The 24479-nt window shown below is 45.8% G+C and overlaps 1 protein-coding gene across 1 annotated transcript in view; it reads right to left on the minus strand.

Moving 5' to 3' along the window:
• Positions 1 to 298: 298 nt before the first annotated feature.
• Positions 299 to 24479, minus strand: part of lemd3 (LEM domain containing 3) — a 35964-nt gene continuing 11783 nt past the window's right edge. The window contains exons 5-11 of the mRNA XM_071331654.1: positions 23743 to 23888; positions 16060 to 16264; positions 11647 to 11825; positions 10024 to 10105; positions 7919 to 8024; positions 7407 to 7485; positions 299 to 6780 (exon numbers count right to left, since the gene is read on the minus strand). Of these exons, the coding sequence (XP_071187755.1) occupies positions 6602 to 6780; positions 7407 to 7485; positions 7919 to 8024; positions 10024 to 10105; positions 11647 to 11825; positions 16060 to 16264; positions 23743 to 23888 (976 nt within the window). The 3' untranslated portion in view covers positions 299 to 6601. The remainder of the gene's footprint in view (positions 6781 to 7406; positions 7486 to 7918; positions 8025 to 10023; positions 10106 to 11646; positions 11826 to 16059; positions 16265 to 23742; positions 23889 to 24479) is intronic.

Consider the following 24479-nt stretch of genomic DNA (forward strand, 5'->3'; position numbering starts at 1 on the left):
CGAGGACACGTTGGGCTGAGGTAGAGACAGGCGAGGACACGTTGGGCTGAGGTAGAGACAGGCGAGGACACGTTGGGCTGAGGTAGAGACAGGCGAGGACACGTTGGGCTGAGGTAGAGACAGGCGAGGAGACGTTGGGCTGAGGTAGAGACAGGCGAGGACACGTTGGGCTGAGGTAGAGACAGGCGAGGACACATTCCATTTCCATATAGGAGAAGATATAGAGAGAAAGCTGTGGAACAAAACTTCAACACCATCAGCAGTCTTCACTGCACAACTGATTATAAAACAAGTCTAATTATGTAGAGCAGTGATGAAAAAAACTTTAATCAGAGCCATTTTTACAAGACAATTAAGTGACAAATTACATCTGAAACTTTTAAATATCTGGGCATTATTGGACAACTTTAGCTTCATCTGGCTTGAGGCGGGGAGGTCGTGATAGGTCAATCTGAATGTTACAATAGAAATTAAACGGCTTCTGCATATAATACATATTACAGGTATAAAATGTACAATGTTTACATAAAATACATAAAAATCAGAGAAAGAAACATCATTTAGAGGGAGAAGCTGATAGTCGAAGCAGCAAGCGTCACCGTGAACCGTAGAGAAGAGCCACACAGATAGGTTTAGAAAATTCGGGAAACTTTTTAACCAGATTCCCAGAAATGCCGGTTGGAAGATACCCGGAATTATGAGGGAATAAGCAGAAAATACCAAAATCCTCCAACCGGTATTTCTAGAAAACGTAAGTGTTTTTTGTAAGCCGCACACAGACCAAACTAACATATACATTCACTCACTCACTATATACAGTCTCACAATTAAAATAATTTCTTATAAGAAAAACAACCTTCGGTAACATCACTGGTATTCAACATCCGGTCGTTGACAATATTACAAAAATATAAAAAGATGATCATTACCCATGATGCACCACGTAGGAAAGTACAGTCAGCAAAAAACAACTGGCCTCCATTTTGAACGTTGTTTATTTTGTACATATTCAGCTCTGTGCAGTGGAATACAATTGTTTAAAGTGAATGTAAAGGTCATTCTGTAAATGGGAAGGAGAGTAAGCACATAAAGTATCTAAACATTAAAAATGACTACCCAAACAACAACATGACTTGAAAAAAAAAAAAAAAAAAAATACTGAAGTCCCAAATGGCACCCCATTCACCATAGGTCTCGAGTCAAAAGTAGTGCACTACATAGGGCTCGAGTCAAAAGTAGTGCACTACATAGGGCTCGAGTCAAAAATAGTGCACTACATAGGGCTCGAGTCAAAAGTAGTGCACTACATAGGGCTCGAGTCAAAAGTAGTGCACTACATAGGGCTCGAGTCAAAAGTAGTGCACTAGTCAAAAGTAGTGCACTAGTCAAAAGTAGTGCACTATATGGGGAATAGGGTGCCATGAGAGGACGCACTCTGGTGGGGGGGTGCAGGAAAGCATATTGTTGGACACAAACACCCCGTTCGAGGTGTCGGCCGACCGGGGAAAAAGTAATAACTTTCCAAAACACCATGTGTAATAAAGCTCTTTCTTGCTGACCTCACGTTCCCTTTAAACAATGACTGTACCACTATAATAAACCCAAGACTTTCTCCAGTAATGCAGTGCCAGCTGGTTTTTTTGTTTTAAAGCACAAAGTTAAGGCACAACCAGGTCAACAACTGCTGCAGGGGGACAGGACTGCACCACGGTAAAAACATATATATTTTTTTAAATGTGCATTGTTTTGTACAACTTACTGCACCCCCACTTTCAACTTCACACTGCATCCCCCCTCCCCCCCAAAAATACAACTAATGTTAATGGTGTGGAATCCTTTGATCGTGAAGCATCATGAACGTGTTAATAGGTCTAGCTCACATGCAATCATTCAGGACTTTACAGTCTCCATTTAGACACGAGAGGTGCTTGGAATACTTGGGGTGTGCAAGTATTGGCACCCTATTCCCTAAATAGTACACTACTTTGGGTTGAAAGAGGGTGGCGTTTGGCACCCTATTCCCTAAATAGAGCACTACTTTGGGTTGAAAGAGGGTGGCGTTTGGGACCCTATTCCCTAAATAGAGCACTACTTTGGGTTGAAAGAGGGTGGCGTTTGGCACCCTATTCCCTAAATAGAGCACTACTTTGGGTTGAAAGAGGGTGGCGTTTGGGACAAGGACACATGGAGCTTGTACTTTAAACAAAAAAAACATATATATATATTTTTTTAAATCAGCTTATTTCTGCATCAACGTTAAACACCATTTTATTTCCGTTTTCCATCTAAAAACAACGGGTTTGCGTTTTCTCTCTCTCTCTCTGCATCATATCTGACACGACTATAATAATATTACATTAGGTCTGCGTTTATCAACAACAATGGCTGGATACAATTAAAGAACCACAATAAACAAAGAGAAGTCAAATGACTTTTCAACATGGCAAGAAAACGGTTTTGCTCGCATCCAAAAATGGAACCCTATTCCCTATTTAGTGCACTACTTTAGACCAGGGCCCATAGGGGTAGTGCACTACTTTTGACCAGGGTCCTATAGGATTAGTGCACTACTTTTGACCAGGGTCCTATAGGATTAGTGCACTATATATAGGGAATAAGGTGCCATTTTGGGGACACAGATGATTTCTCTCTCACAAAGTAGTAATAAAACGGGTATAAAACGTCCAATAAAGGGAATCTGGAGCTTCACAGATGAAACCAGCTGAACTCTGGTCCTGTACACACAGGACCGGCTGCACCTGACATGACACCCACATCACTTTGTAGGGCACTACTTTAGACCAGGGCCCATAGGGGTAGTGCACTACTTTAGACCAGGGCCCATAGGGTAGTGCACTACTTTAGACCAGGGCCCATAGGGCTAGTGCACTACTTTAGACCAGGGCCTATAGGGATAGGGCACTACTTTAGACCAGGGCCCATAGGGGTAGTGCACTACTTTAGACCAGGGCCCATAGGGTAGTGCACTACTTTAGACCAGGGCCCATAGGGCTAGTGCACTACTTTAGACCAGGGCCCATAGGGGTAGGGCACTACTTTAGACCAGGGCCCATAGGGGTAGTGCACTACTTTAGACCAGGGCCCATAGGGGTAGTGCACTACTTTAGACCAAGGCCCATAGGGGTAGTGCACTACTTTAGACCAGGGCCCATAGGGGTAGTGCACTACTTTAGACCAGGGCCCATAGGGGTAGTGCACTACTTTAGACCAGGGCCCATAGGGGTAGTGCACTACTTTAGACCAAGGCCCATAGGGTTAGTGCACTACTTTAGACCAAGGCCCATAGGGGTAGTGCACTACTTTAGACCAGGGCTCAGAGGGACAGGGCACTACTTTAGACCAGGGCTCATAGGGATAGGGCACTACTTTAGACCAGGGCTCATAGGGATAGGGCACTACTTTAGACCAGGGCTCATAGGGATAGGGCACTACTTTAGACCAGGGCTCATAGGGATAGGGCACTACTTTAGACCAGGGCTCATAGGGATAGGGCACTACTTTAGACCAGGGCCCATAGGGGTAGTGCACTACTTTAGAACAGGGCCCAAAGGGGTAGTGCACTACTTTAGAACAGGGCCCATAGGGCTAGTGCACTACTTTAGACCAGGACCCATAGGGTTAGTGCACTACTTTAGACCAGGGCCCATAGGGGTAGTGCACTATGTAGGGAATAGTGTGCCATTTTACCACGCAGCAGAAACACAGGGCTGTATAGCAGGGATCATGGAACAGCTACACACACACACACACACACACACACACCTTCCATTCCATCTATACCTCCATGAATATATACAAAACGTATTAAACCAGTGTCTTACTGGGAATCCATTCACACACTCTGAATGGCACACACACACAATCCATGTCTCAAATCTCTTTCTTTAACCCGTCTCCTCCCCGTCATCTACATCCGTTTGAAGTGGATTTAACGTGTGACATCAATAAGGGATCATAGCTTTTCACTTGGATTCACCTGGTCAGTCCATGCCATGGAAAGAGCAGGTGTTCCTAATGTTTTGTCCACGGACGTATTCTAAACAGGACCCTATTTAATCCTTATATAGTGGGCTCTGGTCAAAAGTAGTGCACTACCCCTATGGGCTCTGGTCAAAAGTAGTGCACTACCCTATGGGTCCTGGTCTAAAGTAGTGCACTACCCTATGGGTCCTGGTCTAAAGTAGTGCACTACCCCTATGGGCTCTGGTCAAAAGTAGTGCACTACCCCTATGGGCCCTGGTCAAAAGTAGTGCACTAGAAACTAAATGAGATGCAGGAAAAGGAAGCCTAGGTGTGTATAGAATCCCATGTTCCAGCAGAAGTCTCTGCGACGGGAACAATAAGAGAATGAACCAGTATCAATCAAAAAGTTATTAATTAAAAACGGGAACTCAAAACAATATAACATTGGAATCTATTCTGACTGACGGGAGAATCGCTTTCAGCTGCTTGAGGGAGGAAAGATACTTATAAAACGGCCACCAATATTGAGTTAAAAAGACAGAAAAGCAAAGAAGCCCAAAAAATACAAAATGGACGACTGACTGATCGCCCACGTTATTAGCCCCCCCCCCTCTTCTCTAAACTCCACAGCGAGGGAGTCTTTCTATCCAAGACGTAGGCCCGGGGGGGGTGCACCAACACCACCTGCCAAAATCACAAGTTATCCTCCCAATCTCTCACAAACGCTTCCACTTCTGAATACAGAATCAGATGCCGTCCGTATGTTAAAGAGTATTGTAGCGGTGGGCAGGACAAAAATGACAGCTTATGGTTTTTGCTTAATGAATACGGCTCATTCAAAAGGAAGCCACCGTCACCAGCCAACCAGTCAACATGTATTTCAGGCTGACAGCTAAGCACCCACTCCCACCCTTCAGTCGGCTAAATGTTTATGTCTGCCTTTCCTCCGCCGCTCGACTAAAAACTACAAAAGAAAGAAAAGGGATTACATTCTCCAGGAAATAAAAATCCAGATTATGTTATAAATTCAAAAGCTTAAATAGAGGCTTTAACTTTAACCAACACATGCAGCAATTTCAATGTAAAGCCCGACTCAACTCCTTGAAAAATCATGGAGCCAGTCTCATTAAAAAAAGGGATGGAGGGAGGAGAGGATGGATGGAGGGAGGAGAGGATGGATGGAGGAGAGGATGGATGGAGGGAGGAGAGGATGGAGGGAGGAGAGGATGGAGGGAGGAGAGGATGGATGGAGGGAGGAGAGGATGGATGGAGGGAGGAGAGGATGGATGGAGGGAGGAGAGGATGGATGGAGGGAGGAGAGGATGGATGGAGGGAGGAGAGGATGGATGGAGGGAGGAGAGGATAGATGGAGGGAGGAGAGGATGGATGGAGGGAGGAGAGGATAGAGGGAGGGAGGAGAGGATGGAGGGAGGGAGGAGAGGATGGAGGGAGGAGAGGATGGAGGGAGGGAGGAGAGGATGGAGGGAGGGAGGAGAGGATGGAGGGAGGGAGGAGAGGATGGAGGGAGGAGAGGATGGATGGAGGGAGGAGAGGATGGATGGAGGAGAGGATGGATGGAGGGAGGAGAGGATGGATGGAGGGAGGAGAGGATGGAGGGAGGAGAGGATGGATGGAGGGAGGAGAGGATGGAGGGAGGAGAGGATGGAGGGAGGAGAGGATGGATGGAGGGAGGAGAGGATGGAGGGAGGAGAGGATGGGGAGACAAGAGAAAAGAAGGGGTTGTTTCTCTCTCATATCTGTTTAAATATGCCATTAGAACGAAATGGAAGTTTTGTTTCCTTGTTAAATCCGCTAAGTTTGTAATACAAAAATAACAAAAATTAAATAGTGTCTACGGCTCCGGCGAATCACACATCTCCAGCTTCCTCGTACAAAAGCTCAGACCACCTCCCCCTAGTCTCCAATCTCCCAGCCCATTGGTTGTTCAAGTGGTCTTCCAAAGTTTAGCTCATCGTTTTGTTTTCAAAACTCTGATTTGGTCTTTACAACAAAAAACACTGCAGGACTGTCAGTCTAAAGCCTCCCACCACTCCTGTGGTCCAGACAGGTTGTGGACAACCAAAAGTCAGTCCCATTTAAAAGAGAAAAAAAAGCCCTGTTTGTTGAGACGGTTCCACCCAGCCCTGTGAGTTGAGACAGACGGGTCACCCAGCCCTGTGAGTTGAGACAGACGGGTCACCCAGCCCTGTGAGTCGAGACAGACGGGTCACCCAGCCCTGTGAGTCGAGACAGACGGGTCACCCAGCCCTGTGAGTCGAGACAGACGGGTCACCCAGCCCTGTGAGTCGAGACAGACGGTTCCACCCAGCCCTGTGAGTCGAGACAGACGGTTCCACCCAGCCCTGTGAGTGGAGACAGACGGTTCCACCCAGCCCTGTGAGTCGAGACAGACGGTTCCACCCAGCCCTGTGAGTTGAGACAGACGGTTCCACCCAGCTGCCATCACCTCCAGTAGAGGCTTGTTAAGGGGAGACTGAAGGAAGGGGGCCTGTGTTGAGGTGAGACCGTGACACAGGGGTAAGAAGGAGCTGGTTGGGTTGGTAGCGGTGGTATCTGTGAGGGAGAGAGAGGAGGCTGGGGTAATCTGCCTCCCCCCTCAGGAGAAGCCTAGAGAGTTAGAGTTAGAGCTGCTATCAGGGCTGGTGTGGTGGCGTAGTCTGGACATGGTGTTCATGTAGGTGTTCGAGGGCTTCAGGGAGGTGGTACAGCCCTGGGCCTGAGGAAAACGCTGGTGGTAGCGGTCCAGACGCAGGTACTTCACCGTCACCAGCTTACCTGGGAGGGGGGACAGTAGGTAGGGAGAGACGGTAGATAGAGAGGGACGGTAGGTAGGGGGGGGACGGTAGGTAGGTAGGGAACAACGGTAGGTAGGGAGAGACGGTAGGTAGGTAGGGAGAGACGGTAGGTAGGTAGGTAGGTAGGGACGGTAGGTAGGTAGGTAGGGAGAGACGGTAGGTAGGTAGGTAGGGTAGGTAGGTAGGGAGAGACGGTAGGTAGGTAGGGAGAGACGGTAGGTAGGTAGGGAGAGACGGTAGGTAGGTAGGTAGGTAGGGAGGGACGGTAGGTAGGTAGGGAGGGACGGTAGGGAGGGACGGTAGGTAGGTAGGTAGGGGGGGGACGGTAGGTAGGTAGGGAACAACGGTAGGTAGGGAGAGACGGTAGGTAGGGAGAGAGAGAAACAATGAAGACCAACCATGTGACTAAATCTCTTAAATCCTTCCTATTTTATCCGGTATCAATGATCGGCTCAAAGTTAGCAAACAAGGGCTATTGATTTTGTTCCAGTTGGTTAGATAAAAATGGTCAACAGTAGGGAAGTCAGCAGGTAACAACAAGGTTCATTAGAGGATGGAAGGACAACGAAGGGCAAAGACAAGTGTGTTGTTGCTATAGTGATTTACCATCGAACCAGGAGCCATGTAGCGCCTTGAAGGCTTTCCCCGAGTGTTCTGCTGACAGACACTTCACATAGACACAGCCCTAGAGAGAGAGGAGAGAGAGGTTAACGAGCTCTTCTATCACAGGTTATAACACAGCCACATCAGTCTGTCTGTAGGGTGACTCACTGCAATATATAACCAGATGTTCCACCTGCTCAGTGGATATATAACCAGATGGCTGTTAAAGTGTTAAATCAAAAACGTTATATTTGAGATTCTTCAAAGTAGGCACCCTTTGCCTTGATGACAGCTTTGCACACTCTTGGCATTCTCTCAACCAGCTTCATGAGGTAGTCACCTGGAATGCATTTCAATTAACAGGTGTGCCTTGTTAATTTGTGGAATTTCTTTCCTTCTTAGTGGGTTTGAGCCAATCAGTTGTGTTGTGATCAGGTAGGGGTGGTATACAAAATAATAGGGAGCCACTTGGAACACAGCCATTGTTTGATATAACCGCTGTGACAGACACTCACCTCTCTGGAGTTCTTGTCGACAGCGATGTGGACGATACCGTCGTTGTCACAACACTTCTCCAAGATGGCCTCGTGGATGGCCAGATGCCAGTTTTCACCAACCTCCCTGTTACACACACACACACACACACACACACACACACACACACACACACACACACACACACACACACACACACGTAAAGGGGTCAGATGTCATCTAGAAGTCCTAACCCACCTCTAACCTGGTAGTCGGGAACACACAGGTAGGATGGGACAGTACATGTGGCACATACAGGTGTCATTCCACTGGAATAGGTGTTCCATCACATGCAGACAGACACTTCTAGCCCAGGGAAAACACTTGATACAATGTACAGTCGTGGCCAAAAGTTTTGAGAATGACAAATATTAATTTTCACAAAGTCTGCTGCCTCAGTTTGTATGATGGCAATTTGCATATACTCCAAAATGTTATGAAGAGTGATCAGATGGATTGCAATTAATTGCAAAGTCCCTCTTTGCCATGCAAATGAACGGAATCCCCCCCCCCCAAAAAAAATTCAACTGCATTTCAGCCCTGCCACAAAATGACCAGCTGACATCATGTCAGTGATTATCTCGTTAACACAGGTGTGAGTGTTGACGAGGACAAGGCGGGAGATCACTCTGTCATGCTGATTGAGTTCGAATAACAGACTGGAAGCTTCAAAAGGAGGGTGGTGCTTGGAATCATTGTTCTTCCTCTGTCAACCATGGTTACCTGCAAGGAAACACGTGCCGTCATCATTGCTTTGCACAAAAAGGGCTTCACAGGCAAGGATATTGCTGCCAGTAAGATTGCACCTAAATCAACCATTTATCAGATCATCAAGAAGAGCGGTTCAATTGTTGTGAAAAAGGCTTCAGGGCGCCCAAGAAAGTCCGGGACCGTCCGGGACCGCCAGGACCGTCTCCTAAAGTTGATTCAGTTGCGGGATCGGGGCACCACCAGTACAGAGCTTGCTCAGGAATGGCAGCAGGCAGGTGTGAGTGCATCTGCACGCACAGTGAGGCAAAGACTTTTGGAGGATGGCCTGGTGTCTAGAAGAGCAGCAAAGAAGCCACTTCTCTCCAGGAAAAACATCAGGGACAGACTGATATTCTGCAAAAGGTACAGGGATTGGACTGCTGAGGACTGGGGTAAAGTCATTTTCTCTGATGAATCCCCTTTCCGATTGTTTGGGGCATCCGGAAAAAAGCTTGTCCGGAGAAGACAAGGTGAGCGCTTCCATCAGTCCTGTGTCATACCAACAATAAAGCATCCATGAGACCATTCATGTGTGGGGTTGCTTCTCAGCCAAGGGAGTGGGCTCACTCACAATTCTGCCTAAGAACACAGCCATGAATAAAGAATGGTACCAACACATCCTCCGAGACCAACTTCTCCCAACCATCCAGGAACAGTTTGGTGACGAACAATGCCTTTTCCAGCATGATGGAGCACCTTTGCAATAAGGCAAAAGTGATAACTAAGTGGGTCAGGGAACAAAACATCAATATTTTGGGTCCATGGCCAGGAAACTCCCCAGACCTTAATCCCATTGAGACCCTGTGGTCAATCCTCAAGAGGCGGGTGGACAAACAAAACCCCACAAATTCTGACAAACTCCAAACGTTGATTATGCAAGAATGGGCTGCCATCAGTCAGGATGTGGCCCAGAAGTTAATTGACAGCATGCCAGGGCGGATTGCAGAGGTCTTGAAAAAAGAAGGGTCAACACTGCAAATATTGACTCTTTGCATCAACTTCATGTTATTGTCAATAAAAGCCATTGACACTTATGAAATGCTTGTAATTATACTTCAGTATTCCATAGTAACATCTGACAAAAATATCTAAAGACACTGAAGCAGCAAACTTTGTGGAAATTAATATTTGTGTCATTTTCAACTTTTGGCCACGCCCGTGATCCACATCTGAGAGAGTCTGTCGACGTCGACATCCACATCTATGCAGCTGCTGATACCGACATACAAAGAGAACGTTTTAGTCCCCTGACAAGTGCATGCTCATCCCTAACCCCAACAGAAGCCTAAAGATTGCTGGTGAACACAGTGACTTAGTAATACCCTCTGGTACTCACATGACTGGATCAAACATGTTTCTGATCTTCAGACACGGTGTTAAACTGTTGGGAGGAGAGTTCCTCCTGTCCAGAGGGAACGCTGGGAGGACAGACAGGAGAGAGACAGGAAATGTGTTAGATGGACAGAGACAGACAAGAGACGTTAGGTGGACAGTAACAGGAGGGACAGGAGAAACATTCTTATTTTTGACATAAGCTACCATGACCAAAAGTATGTGGACACCTGCTCAGCCAACATCACGTTCTAAAATCATGAGCATTAATATGGAGTTGGTCCCCGCTTTGCTGCTATAACAGCCTCCACTCTTCTGGGAAGGCTTTCCCATAGATGTTGGAACATTGCTGCAGGGGGACTTGCTTCCATTCAGCCACAAGAGCATTAGTGAGGTCGGGCACTGATGTTGGGCGATTAGGCCTGGCTCGTGGTTCGCAGTCGGCATTCCAAATCATCCCAAAAGGTGTTCGATGGGGTTGAGGTCAGGGCTCTGTGCAGTCCAGTCAAGTTCTTCCACACCAATCTCGACAAACCATTTCTGTACGGACCTCACTGTTGCCACAAACTGTTGCCACAAAGTAGGAAGCATAGAATCGTCTAGAATGTCGTTGTATGCTGTTAAGATGTCCCTTCGTGGGAACTAAGAAGCCCGAACCATGAAAAACAGCTCCAGACCATTATTCCTCCTCCACCAAACTTTACAGTTGGCACTATGCATTTGGGGTAGGTAGCGTTCTCTTGGCATCTGCCAAATCCAGATTAGTCTATCGGACTGCCAGACAGTGAAGCGTGATTCATCACTCCAGAGAAAGCGTTCCCACTGCTCCAGAGTCCAATGGCTCGGCCCTGGAAACCCATTTCATGAAGCTCCCGACGAACAGTTCTGGTCCTGACGTTGCTTCCAGAGGCAGTTTGGAACTCGGTAGTGAGTGTTGCAACCAAGGACAGACGATTTTTTTTTAACACGCTTCAGCACTCGGCAGTCCTGTTTTGTGAGCTTGTGTGGGCTACCAGTTCCCAGCTGAGCCGTTGTTGCTCCTAGACGTTTCCACTTCACAATAACAGCACTTACAGTTGACCGGGGTCGCTCTAGCAGGGCAGAAATTTGACGAACTTACTTGTTGGAAAGGTGGCATCCTATGACGGTGCCACATTCTGCTGCCAAAGTTTGTCTATGGAGATTGCATGGCTGTGTGCTCGATTTTATATATATATATAGCCGAATCCACTCATTTGAAAGGATGTCCACATACTTTTGTATAATTAGTATATTACAGTACATGTTGTTTGGTCAATCTAATACAATACACTTTGATATAGACCAAACTCCATGTACAACCTACATGCTGCACATAAAAGCAAGCTACATCCCTCTTGTAATCCATAACCAACTCTTTACCAGTTAAGAGAGACTAGGCCTGCGTCCCAAATGGCAGGGCTCTGGGGTCAAAGGTAGTGCCCTACATAGGGAACAGGGTACCATTTGGGAGCACGCTAGGAACGGGGACAGGTTAGTTACCTTTGCCCTGCCAGACTTTGGGAGCACGCTAGGAACGGGGACAGGTTAGTTACCTTTGCCCTGCCAGACTTTGGGAGCACGCTAGGAATGGGGACAGGTTAGTTACCTTTGCCCTGCCAGACTTTGGAGGGGATGAGTGAGATCTGGTCGCAGCTCAGAGAGGGCTGGAGCCACCTCCACACCAGGAAGTCAGCTCCGCCAATCCGCTGAGACTCTGTCCTGATACGGCTCTCATTGGCTGAGAGGAAGGTCACGGCCCGGTCCCAAACTTTCTTCAGCTTCTTTCTGGAATGGTAGAATAGAAACTAAGTTGTTATGACTGTCTTGTCTCTCTGAATGGTAGAATAGAAACTAACAGTTGTTATGACTGTCTTGTCTCTCTGAATGGTAGAATGGAAACAAACCGTTGTTATGACTGTCTTGTCTCTCTGAATGGTAGAATAGAAACTAACATAGCTGGTCTCTCTGAATGGTAGAATAGAAACTAACATAGCTGGTCTCTCTGAATGGTAGAATAGAAACTAACATAGCTGGTCTCTCTAAATGGTAGAATAGAAACTAACATAGCTGGTCTCTCTAAATGGTAGAATAGAAACTAACATAGCTGGTCTCTGAATGGTAGAATAGAAACTAACATAGCTGGTCTCTCTGAATGGTAGAATAGAAACTAACATAGCGGGTCTCTCTAAATGGTAGAATAGAAACTAACATAGCTGGTCTCTCTGAATGGTAGAATAGAAACTAACATAGCTGGTCTCTCTGAATGGTAGAATAGAAACTAACATAGCTGGTCTCTCTGAATGGTAGAATAGAAACTAACATAGCGGGTCTCTCTAAATGGTAGAATAGAAACTAACATAGCTGGTCTCTCTAAATGGTAGAATAGAAACTAACATAGCTGGTCTCTCTGAATGGTAGAATAGAAACTAACATAGCTGGTCTCTCTGAATAGAAACTAACATAGCTGGTCTCTCTGAATGGTAGAATAGAAACTAACATAGCTGGTCTCTCTGAATAGAAACTAACATAGCTGGTCTCTCTGAATGGTAGAATAGAAACTAACATAGCTGGTCTCTCTGAATGGTAGAATATAAACTAACATAGCTGGTCTCTCTGAATGGTAGAATAGAAACTAACATAGCTGGTCTCTCTGAATGGTAGAATAGAAACTAACAGTTGTTATGACTGTCTTGTCTCTCTGAATGGTAGAATGGAAACAAACCGTTGTTATGACTGTCTTGTCTCTCTGAATGGTAGAATAGAAACTAACATAGCTGGTCTCTCTGAATGGTAGAATAGAAACTAACATAGCTGGTCTCTCTGAATGGTAGAATAGAAACTAACATAGCTGGTCTCTCTGAATGGTAGAATAGAAACTAACATAGCGGGTCTCTCTAAATGGTAGAATATAAACTAACATAGCTGGTCTCTCTGAATGGTAGAATAGAAACTAACATAGCGGGTCTCTCTAAATGGTAGAATAGAAACTAACATAGCTGGTCTCTCTAAATGGTAGAATAGAAACTAACATAGCTGGTCTCTCTGAATGGTAGAATAGAAACTAACATAGCTGGTCTCTCTGAATAGAAACTAACATAGCTGGTCTCTCTGAATGGTAGAATAGAAACTAACATAGCTGGTCTCTCTGAATAGAAACTAACATAGCTGGTCTCTCTGAATGGTAGAATAGAAACTAACATAGCTGGTCTCTCTGAATGGTAGAATATAAACTAACATAGCTGGTCTCTCTGGATGGTAGAATAGAAACTAACATAGCTGGTCTCTCTGAATGGTAGAATAGAAACTAACATAGCTGGTCTCTCTGAATGGTAGAATAGAAACTAACATAGCTGGTCTCTCTGAATGGTAGAATAGAAACTAACATAGCTGGTCTCTCTGAATGGTAGAATAGAAACTAACATAGCTGGTCCCTCTGAATAGAAACTAACATAGCTAGTCTCTCTAAATGGTAGAATAGAAACTAACATAGCTGGTCTCTCTAAATGGTAGAATAGAAACTAACATAGCTGGTCTCTCTGAATGGTAGAATAGAAACTAACATAGCTGGTCTCTCTAAATGGTAGAATAGAAACTAACATAGCTGGTCTCTCTGAATGGTAGAATAGAAACTAACATAGCTTGTCTCTCTGACATTGCTCCTCGGGGGGCTAAACAACAGAATCTGCCCTAAACACAACAAAGTAGTTTAGTTTTAGAAGCCGTGGCCATTTTAAGTCTGAGATCCATACAGTTTAAATGGCCACGGCTTCTTAAAGTCTGTGAGATCCATACAGTTTAGAGACTTCAAGAAGCCATGTCCATTTCTGTAACCACTTAGCTAATCGACACAAACAATGAAGTGTGGTGATAGTTCTGTTGGAAGTTGAGGGTGGTTCTGTACTGTAGGGGCCTATAAAATCTGTAAACTTGTGTTTCCTTCCAAATTCCATTTTGTTTCCTTCCCCAAATTCCATTTTGTTCGGTTTAGTTTTCCCAGTGTTCTAAGATCACACTATTTATATTTATAGAAAAACAACAATATTGGATGTTCTAAGTCCAAAACAGTGCTTTAAAAAATCACATCAGGAGTCCATTTTTGAAGTCTGGGAAATGTAGATATTTTGGTGTAGTTACCCTTTAATTCACCTGTGAACCAGCCAGAGAACATCGTTTGGTCAGCGATGTTTGTGTAGCGCTCTCATGTGACGGCACAGTTTGCAAAACAAAATGGCCACTGGACTGATGCTAATAAATGATGATGTCATTCTGCCAGGAAGGCAATAGGCTACTTTGTAGTTAACATTTTAATTGAGAATTTTTTTTGTGAAAGCCTTTCCATCTACCAGAAGACTGTTGTCATTATTAGCATCATCGCTAACGGCTACACTTAGTGGTAGACAAACACGCGCACACACAGACAGGGTCCTTCCTGTGCCGTTGCCTGAAAATACAAAACGTCACTGAGTACGGTTACACGCACACAATACAAGTATTGTGCATAGTCAGGTTAATATAATAGTTTAAAAACGTTCACATGCTTTGCCAGAAGGACGATTTCCTTAATAATCCTGTTTCCATGGACACATCTGAAAATCAGGCTTCCTGATGGGGACTTTAAAAAATGCAGAACCAAATCAGAATTGTCGTTCTACCGCAGTGACCATGTTATTTTTTTTTAACACTGAGTTCGGACACAAAGTTTGGTATGTGAAACCTATTTCTAACATGCATACGTTCAGTTGTTCCTAATTCGCTCCACTCGCTCGTAAGAGAGAGGCTTGTCGTAACGCTGCTTGGCATATGATCACATCAAATACACCGCTGGAACGCCGATGAAATGTCCTGATCATTTGAAAGATTGCTCAGAAAACCAGTTGGTTTAAAAATCTGCGTAGGCTTACCCGGACAGATAGGATAAGTTTTGATCTTACGCCGATTACGATAAGCAGAGTTAGGTGTTTACATCACTGTTGCCATACTCGGTACTGCCATAAAATCAGTTTAATATGGAATTATTACTGCCATAAAATCAGTTTAATATGGAATTATTAGTGTGCACGTAAACATTGATGCATTTTGTTCATGTCTTGTGATAAACTTGGGCAAATGTATGCATTTTCTACTGAGTTCAATACATTTAGTTGATTCCCTACTGAGTTCGATACATTTAGTTGATTCCCTACTAAAGATCAATCGATTTTTGAATATTGTTGAATTCCGTTTTAATGTCTGGATTCCATGATTCCGTCCAACTTCTCCACAACGCAGATTTTATAGGGCCCTAGTACTGACCTGTCCCGGGGTTGGACCAGGGAGTCTCTGACGTGAGGGATGGGCAGGTAGGAGGTTAGTACTGACCTGTCCCGGGGTTGGACCAGGGAGTCTCTGACGTGAGGGATGGGCAGGTAGGAGGTTAGTACTGACCTGTCCCGGGGTTGGACCAGGGAGTCTCTGACGTGAGGGATGGGCAGGTAGGAGGTTAGTACTGACCTGTCCTGGGGTTGGACCAGGAAGTCTCTGACGTGAGGGATGGGCAGGTAGGAGGTTAGTACTGACCTGTCCTGGGGTTGGACCAGGGAGTCTCTGACGTGAGGGATGGGCAGGTAGGAGGTTAGTACTGACCTGTCCTGGGGTTGGACCAGGAAGTCTCTGACGTGAGGGATGGGCAGGTATAGAGGTTAGTACTGACCTGTCCGGGGGTTGGACCAGGGAGTCTCTGACGTGAGGGATGGGCAGGTAGGAGGTTAGTACTGACCTGTCCTGGGGTTGGACCAGGGAGTCTCTGACGTGAGGGATGGGCAGGTAGGAGGTTAGTACTGACCTGTCCTGGGGTTGGACCAGGGAGTCTCTGACGTGAGGGATGGGCAGGTAGGAGGTTAGTACTGACCTGTCCTGGGGTTGGACCAGGGAGTCTCTGACGTGAGGGATGGGCAGGTAGGAGGTTAGTACTGACCTGTCCTGGGGTTGGACCAGGGAGTCTCTGACGTGAGGGATGGGCAGGTAGGAGGTTAGTACTGACCTGTCCTGGGGTTGGACCAGGGAGTCTCTGACGTGAGGGATGGGCAGGTAGGGCTGGAGGTCATTGTTCTCCTGACACGACGCGTTGTGGATCCTCAGAGCACCTATGATTCTCTCCACCATGTCATACATCTGCCTGGTCTCCTCTTCCTCTCTCCTCCAACGATACTTCATATAGTAGAATACACCCCACACCAGACCAATCACTAGAGAGAAAAGGTTAGATTAGATACTTCATATAGTAGAATACACCTCACACCAAACCAAACACTAGAGAGAGAAGGTTAGATTAGATACTTCATATAGTAGAATACACCCCACACCAGACCAATCACTAGAGAGAAAGGTTAGATTAGATACTTCATATAGTAGAATACACCTCACACCAGACCAAACACTAGAGAGAGAAGGTTAGATTAGATACTTCATATAGTAGAATACACCCCACACCAGACCAGTCACTAGAGAGAAAGGTTAGATTAGATACTTCATATAGTAGAATACACCTCACACCAGACCAATCACTAGAGAGAGAGAAGGTTAGATTAGATACTTCATATAGTAGAATACACCTCACACCAGACCAATCACTGGAGAGAGAAGGTTAGATTAGATACTTCATATAGTAGAATACACCTCACACCAGACCAATCACTGGAGAGAGAAGGTTAGATTAGATACTTCATATAGTAGAATACACCCCACACCAGACCAATCACTAGAGAGAGAGGTTAGATTAGATACTTCATATAGTAGAATACACCCCACACCAGACCAATCACTAGAGAGAGAGAAGGTTAGATTAGATACTTCATATAGTAGAATACACCCCACACCAGACCAATCACTAGAGAGAGAGAGGTTAGATTAGATACTTCATATAGTAGAATACACCTCACACCAGACCAATCACTAGAGAGAGAGGTTAGATTAGATACTTCATATAGTAGAATACACCTCACACCAGACCAATCACTAGAGAGAGAGAAGGTTAGATTGGATACTTCATATAGTAGAATACACCTCACACCAGACCAATCACTAGAGAGAGAGAAGGTTAGATTAGATACTTCATATAGTAGAATACACCTCACACCAGACCAATCACTAGAGAGAGAGAGGTTAGATTAGATACTTCATATAGTAGAATACACCTCACACCAGACCAAACACTAGAGAGAGAGAGGTTAGATTAGATACTTCATATAGTAGAATACACCTCACACCAGACCAATCACTAGAGAGAGAGAGGTTAGATTAGATACTTCATATAGTAGAATACACCTCACACCAGACCAATCACTAGAGAGAGAGAGGTTAGATTAGATACTTCATATAGTAGAATACACCTCACACCAGACCAATCACTATAGAGAGAGAGGTTAGATTAGATACTTCATATAGTAGAATACACCCCACACCAGACCAAACACTAGAGAGAGAGAGGTTAGATTAGATACTTCATATAGTAGAATACACCTCACACCAGACCAATCACTAGAGAGAGAGAGGTTAGATTAGATACTTCATATAGTAGAATACACCTCACACCAGACCAATCACTAGAGAGAGAGAGGTTAGATTAGATACTTCATATAGTAGAATACACCTCACACCAGACCAAACACTAGAGAGAGAGAGGTTAGATTAGATACTTCATATAGTAGAATACACCTCACACCAGACCAATCACTAGAGAGAGAGAGGTTAGATTAGATACTTCATATAGTAGAATACACCTCACACCAGACCAAACACTAGAGAGAGAGAGGTTAGATTAGATACTTCATATAGTAGAATACACCTCACACCAGACCAAACACTAGAGAGAGAGAAGGTTAGATTAGATACTTCATATAGTAGAATACACCTCACACCAGACCAATCACTGGAGAGAGAAGGTTAGATTAGATACTTCATATAGTAGAATACACCTCACACCAGACCAATCACTAGAGAGAGAGAGGTTAGATTAGATACTTCATATAGTAGAATACACCTCACACCAGACCAATCACTAGAGAAAGAGAGAGGTTAGATTAGATACTTCATATAGTAGAATACACCTCACACCAGACCAATCACTAGAGAGAGAGAGGGTTAGATTAGATACTTCATATAGTACAATACACCCCACACCAGACCAATCACTAGAGAGAGAGGTTAGATTAGATACTTCATATAGTAGAATACACCCCACACCAGACCAATCACTAGAGAGAGAGAGGGTTAGATTAGATACTTCATATAGTAGAATACACCTCACACCAGACCAAACACTAGAGAGAGAGAGGTTAGATTAGATACTTCATATAGTAGAATACACCTCACACCAGACCAAACACTAGAGAGAGAGAAGGTTAGATTAGATACTTCATATAGTAGAATACACCTCACACCAGACCAATCACTAGAGAGAGAGAGGGTTAGATTAGATACTTCATATAGTAGAATACACCCCACACCAGACCAATCACTAGAGAGACGAATACTTACAGGAAGAGATTATCTGGTTGTCATTAAAAAAACTGAATACATTATTTTTAGGCAAGTCAGTGAAGAACAAATTCTTATTTTCTATGACGGCCTAGGAACAGTGGGTTAACTGCCTTGTTCAGGGGCAGAACGACAGATTTTTACCATGTCAGCTCGGGGATTCGATCTAGCAACCTTTCAGTTACTGGCCCAACGCTCTAACAACTAGACTACCTACCGCCCCTACACTCTAACCACTAGGCTACCTGCCGCCCCTACACTCTAACCACTAGGCTACCTGCCGCCCCTACACTCTAACCACTAGGCTACCTGCCGCCCCTACACTCTAACCACTAGGCTACCTGCCGCCCCTACACTCTAACCACTAGGCTACCTGCCGCCCCTACACTCTAACCACTAGGCTACCTGCCGCCCCTACACTCTAACAACTAGACTACCTACCGCCCCTACACTCTAACCACTAGGCTACCTGATGCCTCAAATACACCAGATCTTTACTTTCAACAAGTCCCCTTTCTAGTTGATTCCTAGAGTGGAAGACATGTCTAACCTGTTAGGATGAGCAGCACCCTGTGGATGACTGTAAAGAGGAGGACAGAAGACATGTCTAACCTGTTAGGATGAGCAGCACCCTGTGGATGACTGTAAAGAAGAGGACAGAAGACATGTCTAACCTGTTAGGATGAGCAGCACCCTGTGGATGACTGTAAAGAAGAGGAGACATGTCTAACCTGTTAGGATGAGCAGCACCCTGTGGATGACTGTAAAGAGGAGGACAGAAGACATGTCTAACCTGTTAGGATGAGCAGCACCCTGTGGATGACTGTAAAGAAGAGGAGACATGTCTAACCTGTTAGGATGAGCAGCACCCTGTGGATGACTGTAAAGAAGAGGAGACATGTCTAACCTGTTAGGATGAGCAGCACCCTGTGGATGACTGTAAAGAAGAGGAGACATGTCTAACCTGTTAGGATGAGCAGCACCCTGTGGATGACTGTAAAGAAGAGGAGACATGTCTAACCTGTTAGGATGAGCAGCACCCTGTGGATGACTGTAAAGAGGAGGACAGAAGACATGTCTAACCTGTTAGGATGAGCAGCACCCTGTGGATGACTGTAAAGAAGAGGACAGAAGACATGTCTAACCTGTTAGGATGAGCAGCACCCTGTGGATGACTGTAAAGAAGAGGAGACATGTCTAACCTGTTAGGATGAGCAGCACCCTGTGGATGACTGTAAAGAAGAGGACAGAAGACATGTCTAACCTGTTAGGATGAGCAGCACCCTGTGGATGACTGTAAAGAAGAGGAGACATGTCTAACCTGTTAGGATGAGCAGCACCCTGTGGATGACTGTAAAGAAGAGGAGACATGTCTAACCTGTTAGGATGAGCAGCACCCTGTGGATGACTGTAAAGAAGAGGAGACATGTCTAACCTGTTAGGATGAGCAGCACCCTGTGGATGACTGTAAAGAAGAGGAGACATGTCTAACCTGTTAGGATGAGCAGCACCCTGTGGATGACTGTAAAGAAGAGGACAGAAGACATGTCTAACCTGTTAGGATGAGCAGCACCCTGTGGATGACTGTAAAGAAGAGGACAGAAGACATGTCTAACCTGTTAGGATGAGCAGCACCCTGTGGATGACTGTAAAGAAGAGGAGACATGTCTAACCTATTAGGATGAGCAGCACCCTGTGGATGACTGTAAAGAAGAGGAGGAGACATGTCTAACCTGTTAGGATGAGCAGCACCCTGTGGATGACTGTAAAGAAGAGGAGGAGACATGTCTAACCTGTTAGGATGAGCAGCACCCTGTGGATGACTGTAAAGAAGAGGAGACATGTCTAACCTGTTAGGATGAGCAGCACCCTGTGGATGACTGTAAAGAGGAGGAGACATGTCTAACCTGTTAGGATGAGCAGCACCCTGTGGATGACTGTAAAGAAGAGGAGACATGTCTAACCTGTTAGGATGAGCAGCACCCTGTGGATGACTGTAAAGAAGAGGAGACATGTCTAACCTGTTAGGATGAGCAGCACCCTGTGGATGACTGTAAAGAGGAGGAGACATGTCTAACCTGTTAGGATGAGCAGCACCCTGTGGATGACTGTAAAGAAGAGGAGACATGTCTAACCTGTTAGGATGAGCAGCACCCTGTGGATGACTGTAAAGAAGAGGAGACATGTCTAACCTGTTAGGATGAGCAGCACCCTGTGGATGACTGTAAAGAGGAGGAGACATGTCTAACCTGTTAGGATGAGCAGCACCCTGTGGATGACTGTAAAGAAGAGGAGACATGTCTAACCTGTTAGGATGAGCAGCACCCTGTGGATGACTGTAAAGAAGAGGAGACATGTCTAACCTGTTAGGATGAGCAGCACCCTGTGGATGACTGTAAAGAGGAGGAGACATGTCTAACCTGTTAGGATGAGCAGCACCCTGTGGATGACTGTAAAGAAGAGGAGACATGTCTAACCTGTTAGGATGAGCAGCACCCTGTGGATGACTGTAAAGAAGAGAAGACATGTCTAACCTGTTAGGATGAGCAGCACCCTGTGGATGACTGTAAAGAGGAGGAGACATGTCTAACCTGTTAGGATGAGCAGCACCCTGTGGATGACTGTAAAGAGGAGGAGACATGTCTAACCTGTTAGGATGAGCAGCACCCTGTGGATGACTGTAAAGAAGAGGACAGAAGACATGTCTAACCTGTTAGGATGAGCAGCACCCTGTGGATGACTGTAAAGAAGAGGAGACATGTCTAACCTGTTAGGATGAGCAGCACCCTGTGGATGACTGTAAAGAAGAGGAGGAGACATGTCTAACCTGTTAGGATGAGCAGCACCCTGTGGATGACTGTAAAGAGGAGGAGACATGTCTAACCTGTTAGGATGAGCAGCACCCTGTGGATGACTGTAAAGAAGAGGACAGAAGACATGTCTAACCTGTTAGGATGAGCAGCACCCTGTGGATGACTGTAAAGAAGAGGAGACATGTCTAACCTGTTAGGATGAGCAGCACCCTGTGGATGACTGTAAAGAGGAGGAGACATGTCTAACCTGTTAGGATGAGCAGCACCCTGTGGATGACTGTAAAGAAGACATGTCTAACCTGTTAGGATGAGCAGCACCCTGTGGATGACTGTAAAGAAGAGGAGACATGTCTAACCTGTTAGGATGAGCAGCACCCTGTGGATGACTGTAAAGAAGAGGAGACATGTCTAACCTGTTAGGATGAGCAGCACCCTGTGGATGACTGTAAAGAAGAGGACAGAAGACATGTCTAACCTGTTAGGATGAGCAGCACCCTGTGGATGACTGTAAAGAAGAGGAGACATGTCTAACCTGTTAGGATGAGCAGCACCCTGTGGATGACTGTAAAGAAGAGGAGACATGTCTAACCTGTTAGGATGAGCAGCACCCTGTGGATGACTGTAAAGAAGAGAAGACATGTCTAACCTGTTAGGATGAGCAGCACCCTGTGGATGACTGTAAAGAAGAGGAGACATGTCTAACCTGTTAGGATGAGCAGCACCCTGTGGATGACTGTAAAGAAGAGAAGACATGTCTAACCTGTTAGGATGAGCAGCACCCTGTGGATGACTGTAAAGAAGAGAAGACATGTCTAACCTGTTAGGATGAGCAGCACCCTGTGGATGACTGTAAAGAAGAGAAGACATGTCTAACCTGTTAGGATGAGCAGCACCCTGTGGATGACTGTAAAGAAGAGGACAGAAGACATGTCTAACCTGTTAGGATGAGCAGCACCCTGTGGATGACTGTAAAGAAGAGGAGACATGTCTAACCTGTTAGGATGAGCAGCACCCTGTGGATGACTGTAAAGAAGAGGAGACATGTCTAACCTGTTAGGATGAGCAGCACCCTGTGGATGACTGTAAAGAAGAGGAGACATGTCTAACCTGTTAGGATGAGCAGCACCCTGTGGATGACTGTAAAGAAGAGGAGACATGTCTAACCTGTTAGGATGAGCAGCACCCTGTGGATGACTGTAAAGAAGAGGAGACATGTCTAACCTGTTAGGATGAGCAGCACCCTGTGGATGACTGTAAAGAAGAGGAGACATGTCTAACCTGTTAGGATGAGCAGCACCCTGTGGATGACTGTAAAGAAGAGGAGACATGTCTAACCTGTTAGGATGAGCAGCACCCTGTGGATGACTGTAAAGAAGAGGAGACATGTCTAACCTGTTAGGATGAGCAGCACCCTGTGGATGACTGTAAAGAAGAGGAGACATGTCTAACCTGTTAGGATGAGCAGCACCCTGTGGATGACTGTAAAGAGGAGGAGACATGTCTAACCTGTTAGGATGAGCAGCACCCTGTGGATGACTGTAAAGAAGAGGACAGAAGACATGTCTAACCTGTTAGGATGAGCAGCACCCTGTGGATGACTGTAAAGAAGAGGAGACATGTCTAACCTGTTAGGATGAGCAGCACCCTGTGGATGACTGTAAAGAAGAGGAGGAGACATGTCTAACCTGTTAGGATGAGCAGCACCCTGTGGATGACTGTAAAGAAGAGAAGACATGTCTAACCTGTTAGGATGAGCAGCACCCTGTGGATGACTGTAAAGAAGAGGAGGAGACATGTCTAACCTGTTAGGATGAGCAGCACCCTGTGGATGACTGTAAAGAGGAGGAGACATGTCTAACCTGTTAGGATGAGCAGCACCCTGTGGATGACTGTAAAGAAGAGGAGGAGACATGTCTAACCTGTTAGGATGAGCAGCACCCTGTGGATGACTGTAAAGAAGAGGAGGAGACATGTCTAACCTGTTAGGATGAGCAGCACCCTGTGGATGACTGTAAAGAAGAGGAGACATGTCTAACCTGTTAGGATGAGCAGCACCCTGTGGATGACTGTAAAGAAGAGGAGACATGTCTAACCTGATAGGATGAGCAGCACCCTGTGGATGACTGTAAAGAAGAGGAGACATGTCTAACCTGTTAGGATGAGCAGCACCCTGTGGATGACTGTAAAGAAGAGGAGACATGTCTAACCTGTTAGGATGAGCAGCACCCTGTGGATGACTGTAAAGAGGAGACATGTCTAACCTGTTAGGATGAGCAGCACCCTGTGGATGACTGTAAAGAAGAGGAGACATGTCTAACCTGTTAGGATGAGCAGCACCCTGTGGATGACTGTAAAGAAGAGGAGACATGTCTAACCTGATAGGATGAGCAGCACCCTGTGGATGACTGTAAAGAAGGCTCTTCTGAAGCGGCAGGAGAAGGACATCTTGGGGTGGGTCGACTCCAGACGAGTCACCTCACTCACCTCCGCTACTGTCTCCTCTGGGTTATCCCCGATCAGCCTGGGAGAGGAGAGAAGAGGGAGAGAAGAGGGAGAGGGAGGAGAGGGCGAGATGAAAGGAGAGGGCGAGATGAAAGGAGAGGGCGAGATGAAAGGAGAGGGAGAGAAGAGAGAGGAGAAGAGAGGAGAGGAGAGGGAGAGAAGAGAGGAGGGGGAGGAGGGCGAGAGAAGAGGGAGAGGAGAGGTGGAGGAGAGAGAGGCACATTATTACAACACCGTATATAGACATATGACATTTGAAATGTCTATTCTGTAGGAACTTCTGTGAGAGTAATGTTTACTGTTATTTTTTTATTGTTTACTTCACTTGCTTTGGCAATGTTAACATAAAACCACTTGAATAAAACCCCTTGAATTGAAATTGAGAGGGGGAGGAGCGAAATGAAGGGGATGAGGAGGGGGAGGAGGGAGAGAGAGGAGAGAGGAGCGAAAGGAAGGGGATAGGGAGGAGGGGGAGGAGGGAGGAGGGGGGGAGCAAAAGGAAGGGGATAGGGAGGAGGGGGAGGAGGGAGAGAGAGCAGGGGGAGAGGAGAGAGGGGGGGGTGAAAGGAAGGGGGGATAGAGGAGAGGGAGGGGAGCGAAAGGTGGGGGG

Source organism: Salvelinus alpinus, chromosome 11 (assembly GCF_045679555.1).
Source record: "Salvelinus alpinus chromosome 11, SLU_Salpinus.1, whole genome shotgun sequence".
In the NCBI taxonomy this organism is placed as follows: Eukaryota; Metazoa; Chordata; class Actinopteri; order Salmoniformes; family Salmonidae; genus Salvelinus; species Salvelinus alpinus.